This window comes from Coregonus clupeaformis, chromosome 26 (assembly GCF_020615455.1).
Source record: "Coregonus clupeaformis isolate EN_2021a chromosome 26, ASM2061545v1, whole genome shotgun sequence".
In the NCBI taxonomy this organism is placed as follows: Eukaryota; Metazoa; Chordata; class Actinopteri; order Salmoniformes; family Salmonidae; genus Coregonus; species Coregonus clupeaformis.
The window spans coordinates 15,005,077-15,025,642 of NC_059217.1; the positions used below are offsets into that span (position 1 = coordinate 15,005,077).

At 40.2% G+C, this 20,566-nt stretch overlaps 1 protein-coding gene across 4 annotated transcripts; it reads left to right on the forward strand.

Moving 5' to 3' along the window:
- The first annotated feature begins 990 nt into the window (after positions 1–990).
- Positions 991–14,410, forward strand: LOC121540414 (LIM/homeobox protein Lhx9). Of its 4 annotated transcripts, none has more exons than XM_041849266.2 (6): positions 991–1,252; positions 4,603–4,887; positions 5,923–6,125; positions 6,746–7,104; positions 10,178–10,377; positions 10,997–11,386. In XM_041849266.2, the coding sequence occupies exons 2-6, from the start codon at positions 4,705–4,707 to the stop codon at positions 11,246–11,248; spliced, it is 1,197 nt and encodes a 398-aa protein (XP_041705200.1). In that variant the 5' UTR covers positions 991–1,252; positions 4,603–4,704; the 3' UTR covers positions 11,249–11,386. The 4 variants fall into 4 exon arrangements, with proteins under 4 accessions (XP_041705200.1, XP_041705201.1, XP_041705202.1 ...); XM_041849267.2 differs by having other exon boundaries at positions 4,660–4,887; XM_041849268.2 differs by lacking the exon at positions 991–1,252 and having other exon boundaries at positions 4,101–4,887; positions 6,749–7,104.
- The last annotated feature ends 6,156 nt before the right edge of the window (positions 14,411–20,566 follow it).

A 20,566-nucleotide genomic window follows, 5' to 3' on the forward strand; every position in this document is an offset into this window, starting at 1 on the left:
AGTAGAGTTGAAAATGCGATGGAAACCCATTTAACTTGTATTTTCTATTCAGTACATGGAAATTTAACTGCAAAATGTATTTTTATGTGCACTGAATCATCACCTACAGCCTTGATTTGATTTGATTTATCCGCAACAAGTCAATTTGATGGAAACATCTCTGGTGGGAAAATGCGCATATTGTTTTTATGAGGATTTTGGAATACTCGCAAGAAAATCTGTCTATTGGATCGAAACCTAGCTAGTATAGTAGAATTATAATGACCATCTTCCATTATTCATTGTAAGGCCTACCGGTAGGCCTATTGACTGGAGGAGAGACAGGGATTGACTCAAATTGGAATGGAACCATTCAAAGACATAAAGGACTTGTGATTTAGGGTATTTTTTCATGTGATTAGAAAACACTACATGTGAATGTCCTAAGCCTAGCCCATTTCAGAGGAGGTGAATGTAATAATTTTTTTCTGTCTTCTAAATCACGATTTCGTTTAAACAGTTTTCAATATTTTCCCTGATTTGGGCAATATACCTATATAACATATTAGGTTTATGTCATGTGACACAACAGATTAATGTGAAGTTTCATAATAATCTTAATTGAATAACATTATTTATATGCACTGTACGGTTTTTAGGCGTGTAACTTGCTGTTTTCATCTTCGACAGATACTGTTAATACTGTTTGACTGCAGAGCCCAATGATTTATTAACATGGATCCCTGCTATCAGGGTGTAAAAAAAACTTGACTTGATTTCATTCATATGGGCAGTGACATATTGATATTTTGGACAAACCCGTGATGTGTATGTGTGTGTGTGTGTGTGTGTGTGTGTGTGTGTGAGAGAGAGAGAGAGAGAGAGAGAGAGAGAGAGAGAGAGAGAGAGAGAGAGAGAGAGAGAGAGAGAGAGAGAGAGAGTGTGTGTGTGTTCGTGCTCGTGCGTCCGTGCTCGTGCGTCAGTGTGCCTCAACTTTGGCTCGTGAGCTCTCATTACGCGTTTGTTTGAGAGGGTTTGGTGGAGGGAGAAGAATATATATAAATATTTTCTCGCCAAGCGGTAGGTTTGTTTTAATTGACACTCACTAGGACTACAAGAAACAAGGAACAACCCCCATCTACCCGCAGAATCTCTGCCATCCTCTCCTCCTCCTCTCCTCCTCCTCTCCTCTCCTCTCCTCTCTTCTACGGGCCAGCAACCCTCTCAACGCAAGGTTGGTTTCTATACCAGGACAGCGCATTATCAGCTGAAGGTAACCTCAACTTTCACCTGAAATACACATTTTCACACAATTATTCGATGTGCTATACATTATATGCACATGGTTGCTATTTTCCAAGGCGCGTGTGCAAAGGTGGTGCGTGGGTGCAAGCTATAAGACTTTGCATTAATAATGACGGATATAGTGAGCCGTGTAACTGAGCTTTGAGATGGGATAGCCTATGTGGAAGGATTGGCGATATTTATTTCATTCACAAGGAAACAAAAGTCAGCATTGAGCCGCCCGTGGTATAGTTCAAATATAGCTATCTTATCTGTCATTGTTTTGAGTACAGTATGTTCATGGTCAACATTTTGTTTGAAAGAAATCAAGGTTGAAATTGAGAAGAAGCTGCACAGTACAGTGAACTGCATGATTATCAGCAAAGCCTCAGCAAAATAGTGAAAAGGCACGAGAGGGAAAACAGACTAAAAAGGAATTCATAGTAGCCTAAATGTGTTGCCAATTCTCAAATGTCATGATAAATAGTATTCTAGAGCTACCCAAATAATAGTAAAATAAGGAGGAATTCTGACAGGAATGGAAATACTTTTGTTGGCTCCTATATTTCATTTTATTTATTTTATTCCTCACGAGACAAAAACCTGGCATGGTTAAGAACAATGCAGAGATGAATTCACCCAAAATATAAAAGCCAACTCGTTTAAAGACCAATACATTATTTTCGTAAGAGGATCATAATATGTGTCGGAGTCATCATTATTGGCAATAGGCTCTAAACTGCATCATCAATGGGCATTTCTTTTACAAATCAAATAGCAGATAATTACGCATGTATATAGGCTAATCAAGAACCTGTTTATAGGCCTATAGACTTGTGAAATAGGCCTACCTATAAACTAAGAGGGGATAACGTTAAATATCGATCTAAGTTTAAAAAACGAAATAGGTTGATTTCCATTTCAGAGAGATGAACACAGGGAGAGCTCGTGCATGCACTGACGCATTTTAATCCTTTTTCACTTGGATGAAATGTCATGGCTGGAGGCAAGGGAGACACGCATCTAGGGGCTATATAACATTTCCTATTCCGTCTGAAGAGGCACAATTCAATAATAACAATAACATGGATCATTTTAGTTTCTGAAATAAATAAGTAACAACAGCTATAGCCTACATTTTGTATAAGCGTTTTTAAATAAGGTGGGCCACTTCTGTGTTTTCTATCCTCTCTTAGGAACGCATAATAAACACTTCAATTAAATGTCACCCTGAACTGCACGTTTTCCATTTTAGGTTTTCTTTGTCCAAGTGAAATTAATCCTGAGTGCCTTTTTTTTTTTACTTCAGTGGTATGAAACTGACAGAGCGCGAATTAGCTCCGCTGCTGCTATATAGCACATCCACCTCCTTTAAAGTTTAGACATTTCCGCGCCGTGTTATCTAGGGGGGCCCAATTAAACACACGACTTCTGATCCCCGGGACAAAATGGAAATGTAACAGGTCTTAAAATGATTGGTGTTGGCGTGAGGAAGCGCACCTGCAACTTCATGGAGCTTTGGGAAGTCTAATGGTCCGGACTGTAAGGAGAGTTATCTTTTGTCCTCTGACACAAAACCTTTAATTATCCCAAACGCGTTTTATTGTCTGTCAGGCCTCGGCCGGGGCCGTAGGGACAAAACAATACACATTCGTTATAGATCATATAAATTACTTCTTCAACAACATGGAATCCAAACAATAAATATATTTTATGGAATTCAATATATTGGATTAAGGTACACAATTTAAATGGAAAAACTAAGAAAAAACCGATTTAGCCAATATCATGGGTGTGTGTTGTCACACATTTGAGAGAGAAGCCTGTCTGTCAGTGTAAGGCGATAGTTTGAATACAGAATGTTTAATTGGAGAGACGAGGGACATGCTAATGAAGAGTCAGCGGCGGATAATTAGTTTACATTGAGTATAGGTTACTGTTTAATTGAGAGAGCATTGATCTGGCTTTAAAAGCAGTAATTAGGGCCTACATTACTTACACAGAATGCAGCCTGCCACTGACACTTCAACACATGCAGCTATTTAACTCGAAAATTAATATACGCTAATGTATTCTTAATTGGGATAGGCCTGATATATTATGTTGGTTATCAGAAAAAGAGAAAAGGGCCTGGCATTTGGCATTTGTTCGTTTTAGAATGGGCGTATGTTTTTGCCATGCACTATTTGAGGCATATTTATTGTATATAGGCTTAATATTATTTTGCAGGCCTACTTGTGTTTTGTAGGCTATGTTGGCTATGACACACACACACACACACACACACACACACACACACACACACACACACACACACACACACACACACACACACACACACACACACACACACACACACATACAACTTGTAATCTATAGTATTAATTTATCAGAATAGGGGTAAATTAGGCCTATGTATGTTTTACCAATACAACTAATATTACAAAAATCCAATCCAAAATGTTGAACTTATTTTTTTAAATATTGTAAACATGTTAAAGCCTTACTTAGTTATTAGGCCTACACAGCATGCTCACAGGTAAATGACTATCACGTTTAAAAAATGCACGGCGGCAAAACATACATGACGAGGAAAGATATAACCCTCACACGACTGTTTCACTTATGACGTGCCTTTCCACTAGACCTTTCACATAAAGTTATCGAATCAAATTCAACAAGTGAGACTACTGAAACTCCATAATACATTTTATACAGATTAAAATGTGTTCAAATTACAATTCAATATCCAGGGCTTATCCTTCTAATTCAATCACAAGAGATTATGCAAATGTCACTAAACCGTATCGTGTCTTTAAGCAGCGATTTAGTCTCTACTAATGTCGTCTGGTAACTAAAACCTATAGAAAAGAAAAGTAATGAAAATGTCAATACCCAAAGTGTCTCTCTCCACGCTCTCGCAGCCAGCATGCACGGCGGGTTTGAGAGGAGAGTGACAGCTCTTTGTTGGTGAATAGAAATCAGTGGCATAGAGAGAGGGGGCGGCGACTCCTACCAAATTATCCAAACTGGGCAGACTTTTGCTCCCTTCACAAATAGGACACCGCTCTCCAACTCAGGCAGTCCCAATCTGACCTTCAAGCACACGGAACCCTATAACGGGAGATCGTTGTGGGACTATCGAGAGAAAAACACCCTAATCTAATCTTCTGCAATTTTAAACGTCCATCACCACCATCATCATTAGGTCATATACTGGCCACCGCCGGATCAGCTGGACTATACTTATTTTTTTGGCTATAAAACATTCAGGGGAGAGGAAAATAATTTATTCCTGCCTTGATTTCTCCCTGTCCCTCATCTCTCCACCACTTGCAGGGAAGGTGAGCTGAGCTGAGTGTGTCTCTTGTTTGTGTGTGTGTGCCTGTCTAACAGCAGAGCCAGTCGGATGCTCTGAGCCTACTGGACGCAGAGCTGTATATGGAAGTTGTGGGCTGCAAGGCAGAAGCGAGCAGTTGCACATTGCGTCGTTCAGGAGCGGGAGCCATGCTGTTCCACGGGATCTCCGGTGACCACATCCAAGGCATCATGGAGGAGATGGAGAGGAGATCCAAAACCGACTCGCGCCTGGCCAAGGGCGTGCAGCTCAACGGAAGGGAATCGGTAAGAAAAATGAACTAAATGCAATGTTTTCTTTTCTTTTCTGACATCCATGAAGATTAACACTTAAATCCGAATGGGCAAAACTGTTTAAACGCAAGGAAATGCTTTATGAAGCTGTAGTTGGGCTAAAATAGCTGCAAGAAATAATCACTCAAAATAAAATGTTGGGGTTAATATTGCGTTTACAGGTTCCTATGGACATGCAGCCTATTGTATGTGGACATTTTCGTATGTAATAAAAATACATTCAGTTATAAACTAAACTAAGTGAACGTGCATAAAGTAAAAGTGACAATTATTACGCACAATTTGGCAATTTGTTACACAATTTATATTTTGAGCAAATAACACATTGCTGTTGTTATTGTTTATTTATATAATATATAGGCCTAATTAAACAGTTTTTACAGAGATAATAGACCTATATCAGTTTGGATATTATTAGCATCTACATAATAATTTATTAGAGGCCTACATAACTCTTGTTATTATTATTATTATTATTATTATTATTATTATTATTATTATTATTATTATTGTTAATTGTTGTTCTTGTGGCAGTAATGCTAAATTATAGACGTGTGAAATTAGGAGAATATAGCGCACCAGGCTGTCGATGCAGCTTATTTTAAATGCACAATGAAGCGTAATTAATTATTCTTTGTCATTGTAATACATTTATGTATACAGGCTCCATTTGTTAGATAAGTTGAACGCAGTTACTCCCTAAACACAACCGGCCCTGCATGTTGACACATTTTCAGCTCCGCAGGAATTTCCTGGGATTTGCTTTAAAACCGAACTGTCATATATAGGCTACTTAAGAAAGTCTAACGATCGTTCTACTATTTTAATTATTTTTAAGAAAATGGTGCAATGCTCATATTTGGCTAATATGTAATTTTCAGATATGTTACAGTTTTATCACACACAAGCCAAACCCCACATGGGAAGTATAGGTCTAACCACATGCGCAGGATGTGAGCCATGCATTCCCACATTTATTAATATTACCCTCCTCTCCCTCCTCTCCAGTCCATGCCTTCGATGGGCCCGGAGAAGCCCGCGTTGTGTGCCGGCTGTGGAGGCAAAATCTCGGATAGATATTACTTACTCGCCGTGGACAAACAGTGGCACCTGCGGTGCCTCAAATGCTGTGAATGTAAACAGCATTTGGAGTCAGAGCTCACGTGTTTTGCCAAGGATGGCAGCATCTACTGCAAGGATGATTACTACAGGTAAGAAAGCATAAGGTTATGAATTGTTGTTTTTCTATAGGCCTAGTGAAATTATTGATTTTTATATTTAATACACACACACTCTCTTCCTCTCTCTCTCTCTCTCTCGCTGTCTCTGTGTGTTCGGCATTAGGCCTGTCATACAAACTATTGATAATGTCTGAAACAATAGACCTATAACAAAAATACAGGCTACAGAAAATTTGAAATAGGCTATAGGTTAAATGTACGTACAGAAAGTTTATTGGTTCGATCAGCTATAGCTTTGGCATATTCAACAGGTTATAAAAGGAAGGCCCCATATACTGAATCTACTACATGGAAATAGAAATAGCTGTAATAGCCAAGCAGCCTAAATATCAGAGGAAATCGGTCGTCTCTTGGCCATGCTGCAAATCCGAGGTGTTATTATAGACCTGCCAACCTTTGCCCAAAACTGCGGATGGAGGTTATGACATTATAAGCAAACTGCTGAATAAAAACAACCTAAGAACATGGAGGTGTATTTTATGTAGCCACTCCTCGCAGTGTGTGTGTGTTCCATTTTTTCAATCCTGTTTGGAGTGTTTTAGAAGTGTCATGTCTGCGCGTGTTTTTAAAGAATTGCGTCCTTGTTCCAGAAGGTTCTCAGTGCAGAGGTGTGCGCGCTGCCACCTCGGGATATCGGCATCCGAGATGGTGATGCGTGCACGGGACTCCGTGTACCACCTGAGTTGCTTCACGTGCACCACGTGCAACAAGACCCTGACCACCGGCGACCACTTCGGCATGAAGGACAGCCTGGTGTACTGCCGGGTCCACTTCGAGACCATAGCCCATGGAGAGTACCCCCACCCCGGCCTCAACTACTCCGAGCTGGCGGCTAAAGGCGGAGGTCTGGCGCTGCCTTACTTCAATGGCACTGGGACAGCTCAGAAGGGAAGGCCTCGCAAGAGGAAGAGCCCCGCCATGGGCATAGACATCGCCAGCTACAACTCAGGTGAGGAGACGGAGAGGAAAGGAGTTGCTGCTTGGGGAGTTGTATGGGGGATTGATGCTATTGCACTGTTTGAAAAGAACGTTTCGGTGGGGATGTTTTGGTTAAGGCCAAAAACCTGTTGTTAGGCTACATGCTAACTAACCAGCCCATGACGCGCGCTGGTGAACTGAACAGAAAAGAGAATGTCGAATATGGAGATTTCATTAATTATTTGGCTTGATCCGTGTTTAAGGGCATAGGCCTCATCTCCGTAGGCCTACACCAAATGCAATTTTAACCAAAAAAGGGGGGACAAGAAAGAGAACAATTAGCCATTTCACACCTTTGAAGATGCCTGCTATCAATGTGTGCTCTGTTCACGAAGTAGCCTATTTGCAATTATCCTCTTTAGGCTAAATTGCATGTTGTCAAAATGATAAAAATTTTACCCCCAGTTAACCATTAGATTGACTTTTATAGCCTAATTATGGTCATCGAATTTGTCAAATGGGTACACACATGAACTTGAACCAGTGACCTACGAACGTGCAGGGGGTAAAAGTAATTTGGGCTCACGTACTTAAAATGTCGCCTTTCGTCTTTCTTGGGGGAAATTGCCTCCTCGTTATACATTACAGGTAATTTTACATTTAAAAACTGCCATTGAAAACGTGAATGTTATAATCCAACCAACTCCGCAGCGTCTCTTTTGTTGTCGCTTTTTACAATTAGTTTCCGGTTGAGAAAGTTTGTCACTGTGTGCCAAATTTGCTCTGTTCTCCTTGAATGGAGAGGAATAAGGGTAATCTGCGTGTTAAATAATTGTTCTGCGTTAATTGAAGGTGACGTAGGAATCCCTGGCTTCCAACCATTGAATCAAACTCGGAAGGTCAGCACAGTTCTCAGAAACAGAGTGAGTGAGATGGAGCAGGGATACAAAAATTAACAAAACAAAAAAAATCATTACATACTCTCCAGTATCTACAGAAAAATTACTTTCAATTGTTTTATAGACATCATGCGAGGCTTTTGTTATGTCCTCTAATAGGGCCTATGCCAAGCCTAATATGTTATGTTTCTTGGGCTACTGTATTTTGCTTTAATAGCGACAAGGGTGATAATGGATCTATTCTAAAGACTATTCCATTTTCAGAAACATGCCCATATGCCCCATTACAATATTGGGTTTCTGTTTTGTATTTATGTTCAGCTGTAGATGTTGTGCTCTTTCCATCTTTAAAGCACTTTTGGTTGCACTACAAAGAAATACGATTGGATTTAACTCTGAACTAAATCCTGCTTTTGTCTATAGCATTCCAAAAACATTCCATTAGGCATATTCAGAAATTGCCTGTCTTTCACAGTCAGTTTCGTGCAAAAACGTTGATATTGTCTATATCTGGCTTAATGTTTAGGTTCCATCGCCTCTATATGCCTATAGCCTACGTCTTTAGATAATTATTCCATGCAGTCATTCCCATGTCGACCTTGCAGTTGGTATACCTACTCAGCATGTTTTCTTAGCGACCCCTGGTGGGTAGTTGTAGAAAGAAAGGCACTCTGCAAGCAACCATAGCTGAGGAAAATGGGATACCCAAGATTTAAAGATTGAGGTGTTATTTTATTGCAGTGCTTGGCTAACATGAATTAAGATGGATATCTGACATCTGAAAATAAGTGTTTCAAGTTACAAGTTAGTGATGGAATATGAGTAGTAGTCCTGGACTATGGCCAAGATTCATTTGAAAAATAAATAGATTCTGTAGCCCAGAGATATTTAATCTGTGTTCATGTTTAGTTCTGGATCAACTAAACCAGAATTACGCCTACTCCTGGATCAATCTAGTTTGGTTCTGTGAAACCGGCACTAAAGTCTGTCATTTAACCTGTGATTTGTATTTGCAGGGGGCGGAAATATCAAGATAGGTGTCTTGAATATATTAACAGCCTGCTATAGGCTTTGTTCTCATTTATTAGTCAAAGATTTAGAGATGACCACTTTAGGTAATAGGCCTATAGTAGAATGAGTAAAGTCTGTCATAGGAATATGCTTTAAACATGTCTGCTGGATGTCTTGAAAATAATTGTCGTTTGATCATAGAATAACAATCAATTATTTTAAATATTTTCCCATAAACATAGGACAGAATATTAGTATGGTGCATATTGGAAGTAGAGATTACATTTTAATCTCAATACATTATTGCTTTCTTTAAGCACAGAGTAGAAATGCTAGACCAAATTGAGGACTGATCAACTCCAACTGTACATTTATTTTATTACCCCTTTTTCATGATATTCAATTGGTAGTTACAATCTTGTCCCATTGCTGCAACTCCCCTACGGACTCGGGAGAGGTGAAGGTCAAGAGCCATGCGTCCTCCAAAACACGACCCTGCCAAGCCGCGCCTTGACACACTGCTCGCTTAACCCGGAAGCCAGCCGCACCAATGTGTCGGAGGAAACACCGTCCAACTGGCGACCGAAGTCAGCTTGCAGGTGCCTGGCCCGCCACAAGGAGTCGCTAGAGTACGATGGGACAAGGAAATCCCGGCCGGCCAAACCCTCCCCTAACCCGGACGACACTGGGCCAATTGTGCGCCGCCTCATGCGTCTCTCGGTCACGGCTGGCTGTGACACAGCCTGGGATCGAACCCGGGGCTGTAGTGACGCCTCAAGCACTGCGATGCAGTGCCTTAGACCGCTGCGCCGCTCGGGAGGCTGCTTTACATACTTTCTAAGGGGTTTGGGTCCGTTACATTTTTAATAATTTATGTACGATTCAATTAAATATTTTATTCAATCTTAACTGAAAATGATGGCCAGGTTATGGCCATTTTATGCCTTTCATTTCTGTTCAGTGGAATCGGGAGTCATCATAACCTATTCATAACCCTGATCAGGATGTGTTGTATCTTTCTATAACTAACAACCTTGATTTTGGGAGTGCTGTCCATGTTGTCATCATGGGATTATATTTACGAGGATCCAGCAGCACCCCACTTTTTGTTTGAAGAATTATACTGCAATGCACACTTTACCACAGTATATCTGTTCTAACCTTGCGCCTCCTCCTTCTCCTCCTCTTGGTCAGGTTGTAATGAGAATGATGGAGACCACCTGGACCGTGACCAGGCCTACCCTCCCTCCCAGAAGACCAAGCGCATGCGCACCTCCTTCAAGCACCACCAACTCCGCACCATGAAGTCCTACTTTGCTATCAACCACAACCCCGACGCCAAGGACCTCAAACAGCTTGCCCAGAAGACAGGCCTCACCAAAAGAGTTCTACAGGTAAGCAGCAGCCTTCGCCCTCCTTCCTGACCTCTGACCTAGTATGACATCATCACTCTATATCCTCCATTCCATTGTCTGTTCTCACATTTGACCATCAGTTCCATTCAACTCATCTTTTTTGGTTTGTTTGGTTTTATTACATTTTTTTCATTGGTTTTCTACCGATGTTGTATGGAATGTTGTTAGGTACCAGGTTCCTTGATGTACTGTATGAAGGAGATGTATGGTATTTGTAGTGTTCAGGGTTTCTAGACATATAATTCATCCACTTATCACTCCCAATCTCCCTGGGTCAGTGGTGGCAAGAGTAATTTAAGAGAGAGTGCACAAGTCTGTAAGGATCTTTTACAAAATAAAAAAACTTTCAGCTGGTCATTTCTCATTTGGTTTCTACTCCCTGAGCCCAAAATAATGGCGTCAAAATCAACAGTTTGTAGCTATTGTACTTTACTCTTTCTACTCTACGGGGAGAGTCAGGTAGTGGACAACACTGTGATGTCAAACAGATACAGAACAATTGCATTTTATTAGAATGAAAGAAAAGAGACAAAGAAAAGAAGGTAATACATTAGACATAAACATAAAGTAAAAGCCATTGGATTGGATTGGTTTGCAGGTATGGTTCCAAAACGCAAGAGCCAAATTCAGAAGGAACGTTTTGCGACAGGAGAATGGTAATGACAAGGCCGACGGCACGTCACTCCCGCCGCCCTCGTCCGACAGCGGCGCTCTGACGCCCCCCTCCAGCGCGGCCACACTAACAGACCTGACCAATCCCTCTATCACTGTAGTGACCTCCGTCACATCTAGTTTGGACAGCCATGATTCGGGGAGCCCCTCACAGACTACCTTGACAAACCTTTTCTAGCAAGCTCTACGACTCTAAGCTCTTAACACATTTTTGTTTTTTTCCCTAATTTGCATTTACATTTTTTAAACAACACCTTAAAAGAAAACAGAGACAGTTCTGTGGATACAGGAAGTACTGTACTGTACTGTACTGTACTGTACACAACAAAAAACAACAAGAACAACAAGAACAACTACAGCAACATTTAAACAGGAGGAAATTATGTTGATGTGTAGCATTTGCAACCACTTGGCAGCTGTTTGTAGTCAACGTATTTAGTGATTGGTTTTGTCGAGAGGACGTTTTGAATCTGGACGGCATTGAACAATTATGAAGAGGGTTCAACAATCTTGGACCGAGCCCAAATGGAACTATTTAAATGGGAAAAGTATATTATTTTTACTTTATTTTATTTCAGTTTGATTGAGTCTAAATTTATCCGTCCCTGATAATTAATGTATTATTTACTGATCAATTCATTTCAAATCATTAATATTTTGCCCTAGAAATGTGTATGTATGCACGAAATCGTTGAAATATACATTTGCAGAATACGCTGTAAAATATAATTCAGAGTTATCCTGGATGTTACAAGACATTGGATTATTTTATAGATTAGTAATTTTAATCTCTAAATTGCATTGTATACATTACAAGAACCCAAACAATACAACTCAAATGCCAGGTGGCTGCTGTGACCTCAACATGCATTTTGTCTTGACATGATGCACCTCAACTGTGAAAAAAATCAAATAACAATGGAACAAATCTATCGATCTGTACAGTGGTAACTGTCCAATATGTAATGCAGTAACATTGATATTAGAAAGAGTTCAACAATAGAACTAAGTAAGTGAAATTCTGATTGGGACACAGTTTAATGGGCACTGTTTGAAAGGATTGTTTCCATGATAGTGCACTTTTACTAGTCTGCTGGTCTAATATTACATACCAACACGCAAATGGGAAAAAAAGGTTGTTTATCTGGATTCAACGTGCCCGTAGAATTACTGTTAAATACAATACACTGCCCATCATTTTGCTCAGGGTAAAGAAGGGTTGATTTAAAAAATAAATTTAAAAACATGTGAGGAGAGGAAGATGAAAGAAAAGTGAGGGATGACGATGTGGCAGATTAGAGGTGTAGAGCTGACAGAAACTTTACAATGACCTCAGAAACCTGGAGATTGTAGAAAACATGCAGCCAGCGGGACAAATAAATCATCCTCCACATGTTCACGTTTGGCCATATTTGTACTTTCTTTACGGACACTTGCCACTGATCAGACCAAAAACATTTCCTCTCGATGAATTAAGAGAAAGAAAGAGAAGCAGTCCTTCTGCAGGGTTATAACATTTTAAATTTGTATTTTTTTGTCTTCTGGCCCAGCTGTTTAAGGTCTTTGGCGTCAGGGTTGTGGTTGATAGCAAAGCAGGATTACATGGTGCAGATTAAGAGAAAGAATAGGAGGTCTTGCTGCTGGGTTAAAACATTTTATTGTAATTGTCACAATTTGTTCTATTGTAGAACAAAGCGTTACTCTCAATCTACTTCATGAAGTAGATGCCTAACTCAGTTCTACTATGTGCCTTATGCTATAACTTGGAAGAAAGTTTGTGAACTTCAGGATTATATGTGTTGTTTGTTAACTGATTCACATACTTGTGACGCCTCACTAGTTTTGTACTGTTTTGCATCTTATTTCTGAAGATCTTTTTATGGTGTATCCTGTTAAAAGGGGCCAGCGATGTCATAGAAAGCGCTTGTGCACTCTTTCAGATATAGTTGGTTAATCCAAGAATCGTATAAATTGATTTTCGTGTTAATAGTTCAGTACAGTAAGTGTTCTATCAAGATTGTCCATGTTTCCCTGTTTCTTGATAAAGATGGTGTATAGAAACGATTTCCCCTTAAATATTTATGGACCAAACGGTTGTTATATATCTTATTAAATTTGTGTGAATAAAAATACTTTGCTTTAAATGAGTTTTATTTTTCATTACACTTACCATTTTTGTGTTGTTCCTTAGATACTATGTTTTATTTTTTACTCACATCAACAAATGAAAAAGCATTCAATGATTGATTGACCAATTAAAACAAACGTTCCACATTTTAACTTTTATTTTAATTTCCTATTTTATGGTGTTTACAGTTTTAAAGTAATGCCCCATGGATTTGCACCTAAACCAAGTAGTCAAAAATTATGAAAATTGCTTTTTAGTGCATGAATATGGCTATAACTTTTTAAAATGGAAAGAGGAATGCTGCAAAGCACACATTGATTGATATATCTATGTAGAGCTAAAATGAAATAAGAGTAAATGCAGACCCATAAAGCCAGGTTGCTCTGTAGTTAATATATTGTTACTCTATGATTTCTTTCAGGGAGAACAAATCTTGGGGCATTACAGCCAAACTTCCCGACGTTTGAAAATTCCCTAAAGTATTAAGAGAAGGGGAATTCCTCACCATTGAAGACAAAGACAATATTAGGATAAGACAATAGAATATTGAGAGAAAAATTTACATAAACAAAAACATGTTTTAGTCCAAAACAACAAAATAAATATTTTAAACGTTTTTCCTGAACGTTTGAATCCAACTATGGAGGAGAATACAGTATGTGATTACTGATATCATTATGAAAAAAGATGACTTTGCTCTTTGTATTGGAATGCCATTCACACACAGTGAAATAAGTTGTATAGGAACATAGTTGTATATAGCAGAGCAGCTTGGCAGCACAGGGGCTAGAGTGGGATTAAAATACAGCAGACATTAAACAACACTACAGGACACACACACACACACAGACACACACACACACTCCCCTCCCTTACCCCCCACACTCCCACCCCTACCCTCTACAGAATCAGCTTACTATATATATATAAAAAAAAGTTATTTTGTCACAAATGTCATTTTGTAAACACATGGCCTCCTTGAAACTTGGCAGCAGGACGCCCATCAAACAGGGGCTGATGAAGAGGACTGCAGAATTGGCGCTTTACTAAGGAAAAGAGGAAGCAACACAAAAAAAAGATGAAAAAAGATTCCCATTTTGCACCTCAACATCTTGTTAACATTATCCTTGAGATGTATTTTAATATTTTGTTTGATGCATTGTATTTGGATCATTCATTGTCAGCTGTGAAATAAACCCTATGAAAATCCTGTCCCTGATCCTGATGATGCCCACATACCTTACGGTGGAAAATGAAATGTCATTGTGAGGACATGGATGGATTGTAACGCTTGAAGCGTATTTATGCATGTACATGACATTCAGCTAACTAAGGACAATATTAACAATACATTTATTATTATCTGATTTCAATATTGTGGTTATTCTTGGGTTCTTGGCTACTATGCAGTATTACTTTCAAATACACAACCAGCACATGGTATTCCTAAGTGTGTGATTACTGATAATGGATTACATTAATTAGATATGGAATTCAAGCTATTTACAATCTGTTTTCTGTTCAATTACATTTTATAAGTTCTGGATAGAGTCCATTCAGACTCCTGACAAATGTGGGCACTACATTTCATTCTAGAGATAAACAACATCATTATATTTGACTACCCGCGTCTCACAAATCACAATGCGTGTAGGACTTTAGCAGCAACATGATCCCACTGCCTTGCCCTGGTTCCTTCAGTGCGGTGTACTTACTGTACGATGAATGCTGCATATCCATGTTAGGAAGGAGGGAGACAGAGGGGAGCAGAGGGCCGGGATTGGAGGGAGGGAAGGCGGGAGGGAGGGGAACGGTGGTGCCACATGGGGCCTAGTAAACAGCTCGCTGTTGAATTCCAACTACGTGGGAAACAGCAAACGCTACAGAGAAGTCCAAGCATAAACCTCACTCACTGGGGTGCCGGCCGTGCTGTTTTTCCTGGCCTGGGCGGTGGACGGTTTACACTAGCGAGCAGCAGGAAGTGGAATTGCAACATAACACAAACAAACAGTGTCGGCCATCTTGGATTCAGGAGATTCTGGACATCATCATAGCATCCTGCTGACTGACAAGAATGTGAAGGGATGGAGGTTGGTGACCGGAATGCTTCTTATGGTAACAATTAGTGTGTCTTGTGTGTGGTTTGTGCCTGTGTGTGTAGTGTTTGACAAGTAAAAGACAAGTTCAGATGTTGACTAGTCGTGTGAAAGGTATGTGGTTTGTAGAATGCCTCCGATTATAATGGAGCATTGCACAGACTGCAGGTGAGTCTTAAATACTGGGAGATACCATTGTACAATTAAATGCATTTTACAGTTCAGTCTTAAATATGCTTTGTAATTTTATTTCATTCTATTTTCGGATTATTAAACATTTTGCGTGGGATAAAATCCCCAAATCCCTTCAGGTGAATCACCTTGTTTCTAAAGGGGTTTCCATAGGGATCCTGAAACACTACTTCCCCAATTATATTTCACTATACACTGTATACACTATATATACAAAAGTATGTGGACACCCCTTCAAATTAGTGGATTCGGCTATTCCAGCCACACCCGTTGCTGACAGGTAAATTAAAATCGAGAACAAAGCCATGCAATCTCCATTGGTAAACATATTCAGTAGAATGGCCTTACTGAAGAGCTCAGTGACTTTCAACTTGACACCGTCATAGGATACCACCTTTCCAACAAGTCAGTTCTTCAAATGTCTGCCCTGATAGAGCTGCCCCGGTCAACTGTAAGTGCTGTTATTGTGAAGTGGAAACGTTTAGAAGCAACAACGGCTCTGTCGCGAAGTGGTATAATAATAATAATAATATGCCATTTAGCAGACGCTTTTATCCAAAGCGACTTACAGTCATGCGTGCATACATTTTTGTGTATGGGTGGTCCCGGGGATCGAACCCACTACCTTGGCGTTACAAGCGCCGTGCTCTACCAGCTGAGCTACAGAGGACCACAAGCTCACAGAACGGGACCGCCGAGTGCTGAAGCGCGTAAAAATCATCTGTCCTCGGTTGCAACACTCACTACCGAGTTCCAAACTGCCTCTGGAAGCAACGTCAGCACAATAACTGTTCGTCGGGAGCTTCATGAAATGGGTTTCCATGGCTGAGCAGCCGCACACAAGCCTATGATCACCATGCGCAATGCCAAACGTCAGCTGGATGGTGTAAAGCTCACCGCCATTGGACTTTGGAGCAGTGGAAACGCATTCTCTGGAGTGATGAATCATGCTTTACCATCTGGCAGTCCGACTGACAAATCTGGGTTTGGCGGATGCCAGGAGAACACTACCTGCCAAATGCATAGTGCCAACTGTAAAGTTTGGTGGAGGAGGAATAATGGTCTGGGGCTGTTTTTCATGGTTCGGGCTAGGCCCCTTAGTTCCAGTGAAGGGAAATCTTAACACTACAACATACAATGACATTCTAGACGATTCTGTGCTTCCAAAATTTGTCGCAACAGTTTGGGGAAGGCCCTTTCCTATTTCAGCATGACAATTCCTCAGTGCACAAAGTGAGGACCATACGGAAATGGTTTCTCTAGATCGGTGTGGAAGAAGTTGACTTGCCTGCACAGAGCCCTGACCTCAACCCCATCGATCACCTTTGGGATGAATTGGAACGCCGACTGCAAGCCAAGCCTAATCGCCCAACATCAGTGCCCAACCTCACTAATGCTCTTGTGGCTGAATGGAAGCAAGTCCCCGCAGCAATGTGCCAACGTCTAGTGGAAAGCCTTCCCAGAAGAGTGGAGGCTGTTATAGCAGCAAAGGGGGGACCAACTCCATATTAATGCCCATGATTTTGGAAAGAGATGTTCGACGAGCAGGTGTCCACATACTTCTGGTCATGTGGTGATGTTGAATTTCTGGTTTCTTGATTAAAGAATAGAAAGTGAACTCTTTTGCTTTAGGATTATGAGCTCGTCAGGTATCAATGAGGTTGTAATCAGAGAGTATATGTTGGAGAGCCTTGGTTGCCTGTGGATTGTAGTTGGTCTTATTAGTTTTGTCCCGCATGTCCAGAATGGATTGACAGTGGAAATGGTAATTGTGTGCGTTCACTACTCCCGCCCCAATTAAGTAACATCCTATCAGAGACAACGAAATAGGAAATACGATGTCAATTACGATGATTTGGTTAACACGTTTAATTGCAGACAATTATTTATGCCTACTCTTCTGTGAAAAAAGTTATTGAAGACCAACTTTGTAAATGAATTACATTGTAAATGAAAGTTATATGGATTGCAGTAACATGTGTGATAGACAATTTAAATATTAACATAAAACGAAGCACTTTGCATCTGTTTCTTTGATTAAGATAACGACTTCCAAATTGGAATACAAGATCATTTCAACGACAAAAATACAACACAAGCATGATTAGTTTGAAATGTCAAATGTGTAGTCTACAGTTCATTAATATTTAATTTTCCCCTCTTCATAAAAAATGGCCACATTTTATTTAGACATGTAAAATCATTCATGGATTACATAAATTGAAAACGAAAAATTTGCAGGAGTACACCAACATTACTTTTCCATTCAATCATAAAATGTCTAGGGTAGGCTACATTGCCATAGTAGATTTGCCGTGGTAAACGAGGAAATTAAATACTCTATTTCAGTTGTACGGAATGATTGCGAAATAGATAAATCATCCATATATTCTGATAAAATAGCAAGATTAAATAGTTCCAATGATAATACCCACCAGAGGGCGAAATAGTCTTGAAAAATCGACATCCGCTTTAGGGAGTGGTAAATCGGTATCCAATGCTTTTTAACTTTAGTAGTACATGTAATAAGAATCAAGTTAGCTACCTAGTCGATTTTTTCCCTTAGCTAGTGATAGCTAGTGATAGTGATGCACAAGCTAGGCCTATTTTAAACATTACAATCTCCTAGCCACATTTACCCACCAGATTCAGTAGCTTGAAAACCCCCCAAAAGCTTGAAGACCCCATTAGATTTTTGCCCAAAGTTTAAAAAAAGGTACAACTGAACACATTTCATATAATGGTTTTTATTTCAGTTCGTTTTGGAGTCAAAGATAATCGTTTCAGTATAGTTTTAGTTTTTCAAACCGGATTGTTAATTATTTTATTTCAGTTTACTAAATTGCTTTTTCATCATTAGTTTTAGTTTTCATTTCAGTTTTCGTTTACTATAATAACCTTGGTACACACACACACACACACACACACACACACACACAAACACACATGACAGGCGAACGGGCCAAAACAAAGTATGGTATTATCACAGATCTGTGGGTCTCGCGTGTCGTACATGTTGCTTTGATAGTGTCAGTTCAATGGGTGTGTGTGTGTGTGTATGTGCCAGTTCAGCCCCAGCGCCCAGAAGGGTGTGCATTTCACCTCCACATACACACGCACACACAAACACACCCGGATGTCAGAGAGGTGACGATCATGACAAGACACGGCTCAACCTCACGACGGCCTGCAGGCTGCTAAGACACAGCAGTGACAGAGGGGAAGAGGGGGAATGGGTCTGCCCTGTGTAGAGTGATGCGGAAGAGGTGGAGAGGTCCGGGGTGACACACACAGCCGTGCACAGAGATGGGCGGGGCAGGTGCTCAAAGTGATAAAAGGGCAACCCCCCCCATTAATAGATTTTTACTGCTCCTGTAGCCAAATTATAATTTTTTAACATAGGCCTTTATTTTCTGCAACATGATCATTCGTCTTACATTGCAGTCTAAGCAAGCTAGAACCACATATGAAAGGTAGTTCGTTAAAAGTATCTTTGCTAGAACCACTACTATGTGGGCTATATCAGCTGATCATCATGGTCTCACTTCAGTATTCAATGTTTGTCCGGGGGGGATAAACGTCTATGGGTGAAGTGAAAGCAGGTAAGGGTTCAACTTAACAGTTAAAGTTTAGGGATTCGTTCCGACTGGTTAAGGCAGGGCTGCCCAACCCTCTTCCTGGAGATCTACTGTCCTGTAGGTTTTCAGTCCAACCCTAATTTAGCATATCTGATTCAGCTAGTTAAGGTCTTGTTGCGCAGCTAATAAGTAGAATCAGGTGTGTTAAATTAGTGTTGGACTGAAAACCCACAGGACGGTAGATCTCCAGGAAGAGGGTTGGGCAGCCCTGGGTTAAGGTAAGGGTTAAGGTTTGGGATAGGGTTTAAACAGAATTAATAAAAACTAAAAACAAGTGCCTAGCACTGGGATTGAACCCGCGATCCTCAGAGCCATAGCTCATGGTTTAATGGGAATGGTCACCCTAGCAAGCAGCGAGCCTACTAGGTGGTAATATGCACTTGTGTTGCCCCTAATGGATGGTATGGAAATTGCATGCATGCACAAGACATCTCACAATGTCCTGGGGATCTGGATAAATGTCTAATACTGCAGTGGATCTGGTGTGACCTGACTGGAATGTAGGCTAGAATAGATTAATCAGCTAGTTAGCTAGACTATGCTGTCAAAACAAGCTAACTAGTGTTTAATTGATCCAAATTTGTTGTGCTACTGACAAACAGTTGACCTGCAGTTGCTCCCTTCCCTGTCCCTGACTGTAAGACAACATATACTAGCAACTCCAAAATAACCTACTACTGGCAGTATTCATTTCAAACTCACCACCCAGTGCCGGTAGGTAGCTTGTGCGCTTGAAGTAGAAGAAGAGGGGACTTTTTTCAAGATTCATGAGAAATGATCTACTTTGATGGCCAATTCGTTGCATTTAATGTTGCAAGAGAGAAAAGACTAAACATTTTTAAAAAGTCATTTGCTTTAAATAAAACCTGCCACCAATCAAAAGGGCACTTTTTTCATAGGACTGCTGTATCTGTGCACGTGTCTGCACACACAGGATAAGTTAATGTACACAACTCATCCTTCACATCATTATAAGGGATCTCTCCTGTGTCTCAATTATACAGAGCTCTCCCTACAGCTAAAACTATCTCTGTTTCTAACAGCGTTATTATTCCGTATTTACATTCAGTTGGTCTGTGAAGCCTTACATCTAAACAGCCTTGTACACACAATGAGCAGGGATACTGACTATGGGTTGCAATTACAGTGGCTTGCGAAAGTATTCACCCCCTTTGGCATTTTTCCTATTTTGTTGCCTTGCAGCCTGGAATTAAAATTGATTTTTGGGGGGTTTGTATCATTTGATTTACACAACATGCCTACCCCTTTGAAGATGCAAAATAATTTTTATTGTGAAACAAACAACAAATAAGACAAAGAAACTGAAAACTTGAGCGTGCATAACTATTAACCCCCCCAAAGTCAATACTTTGTAGAGCCACCTTTTGCAGCAATTACAGCTGCAAGTCTCTTGGGGTATGTCTCTATAAGCTTGGCACATC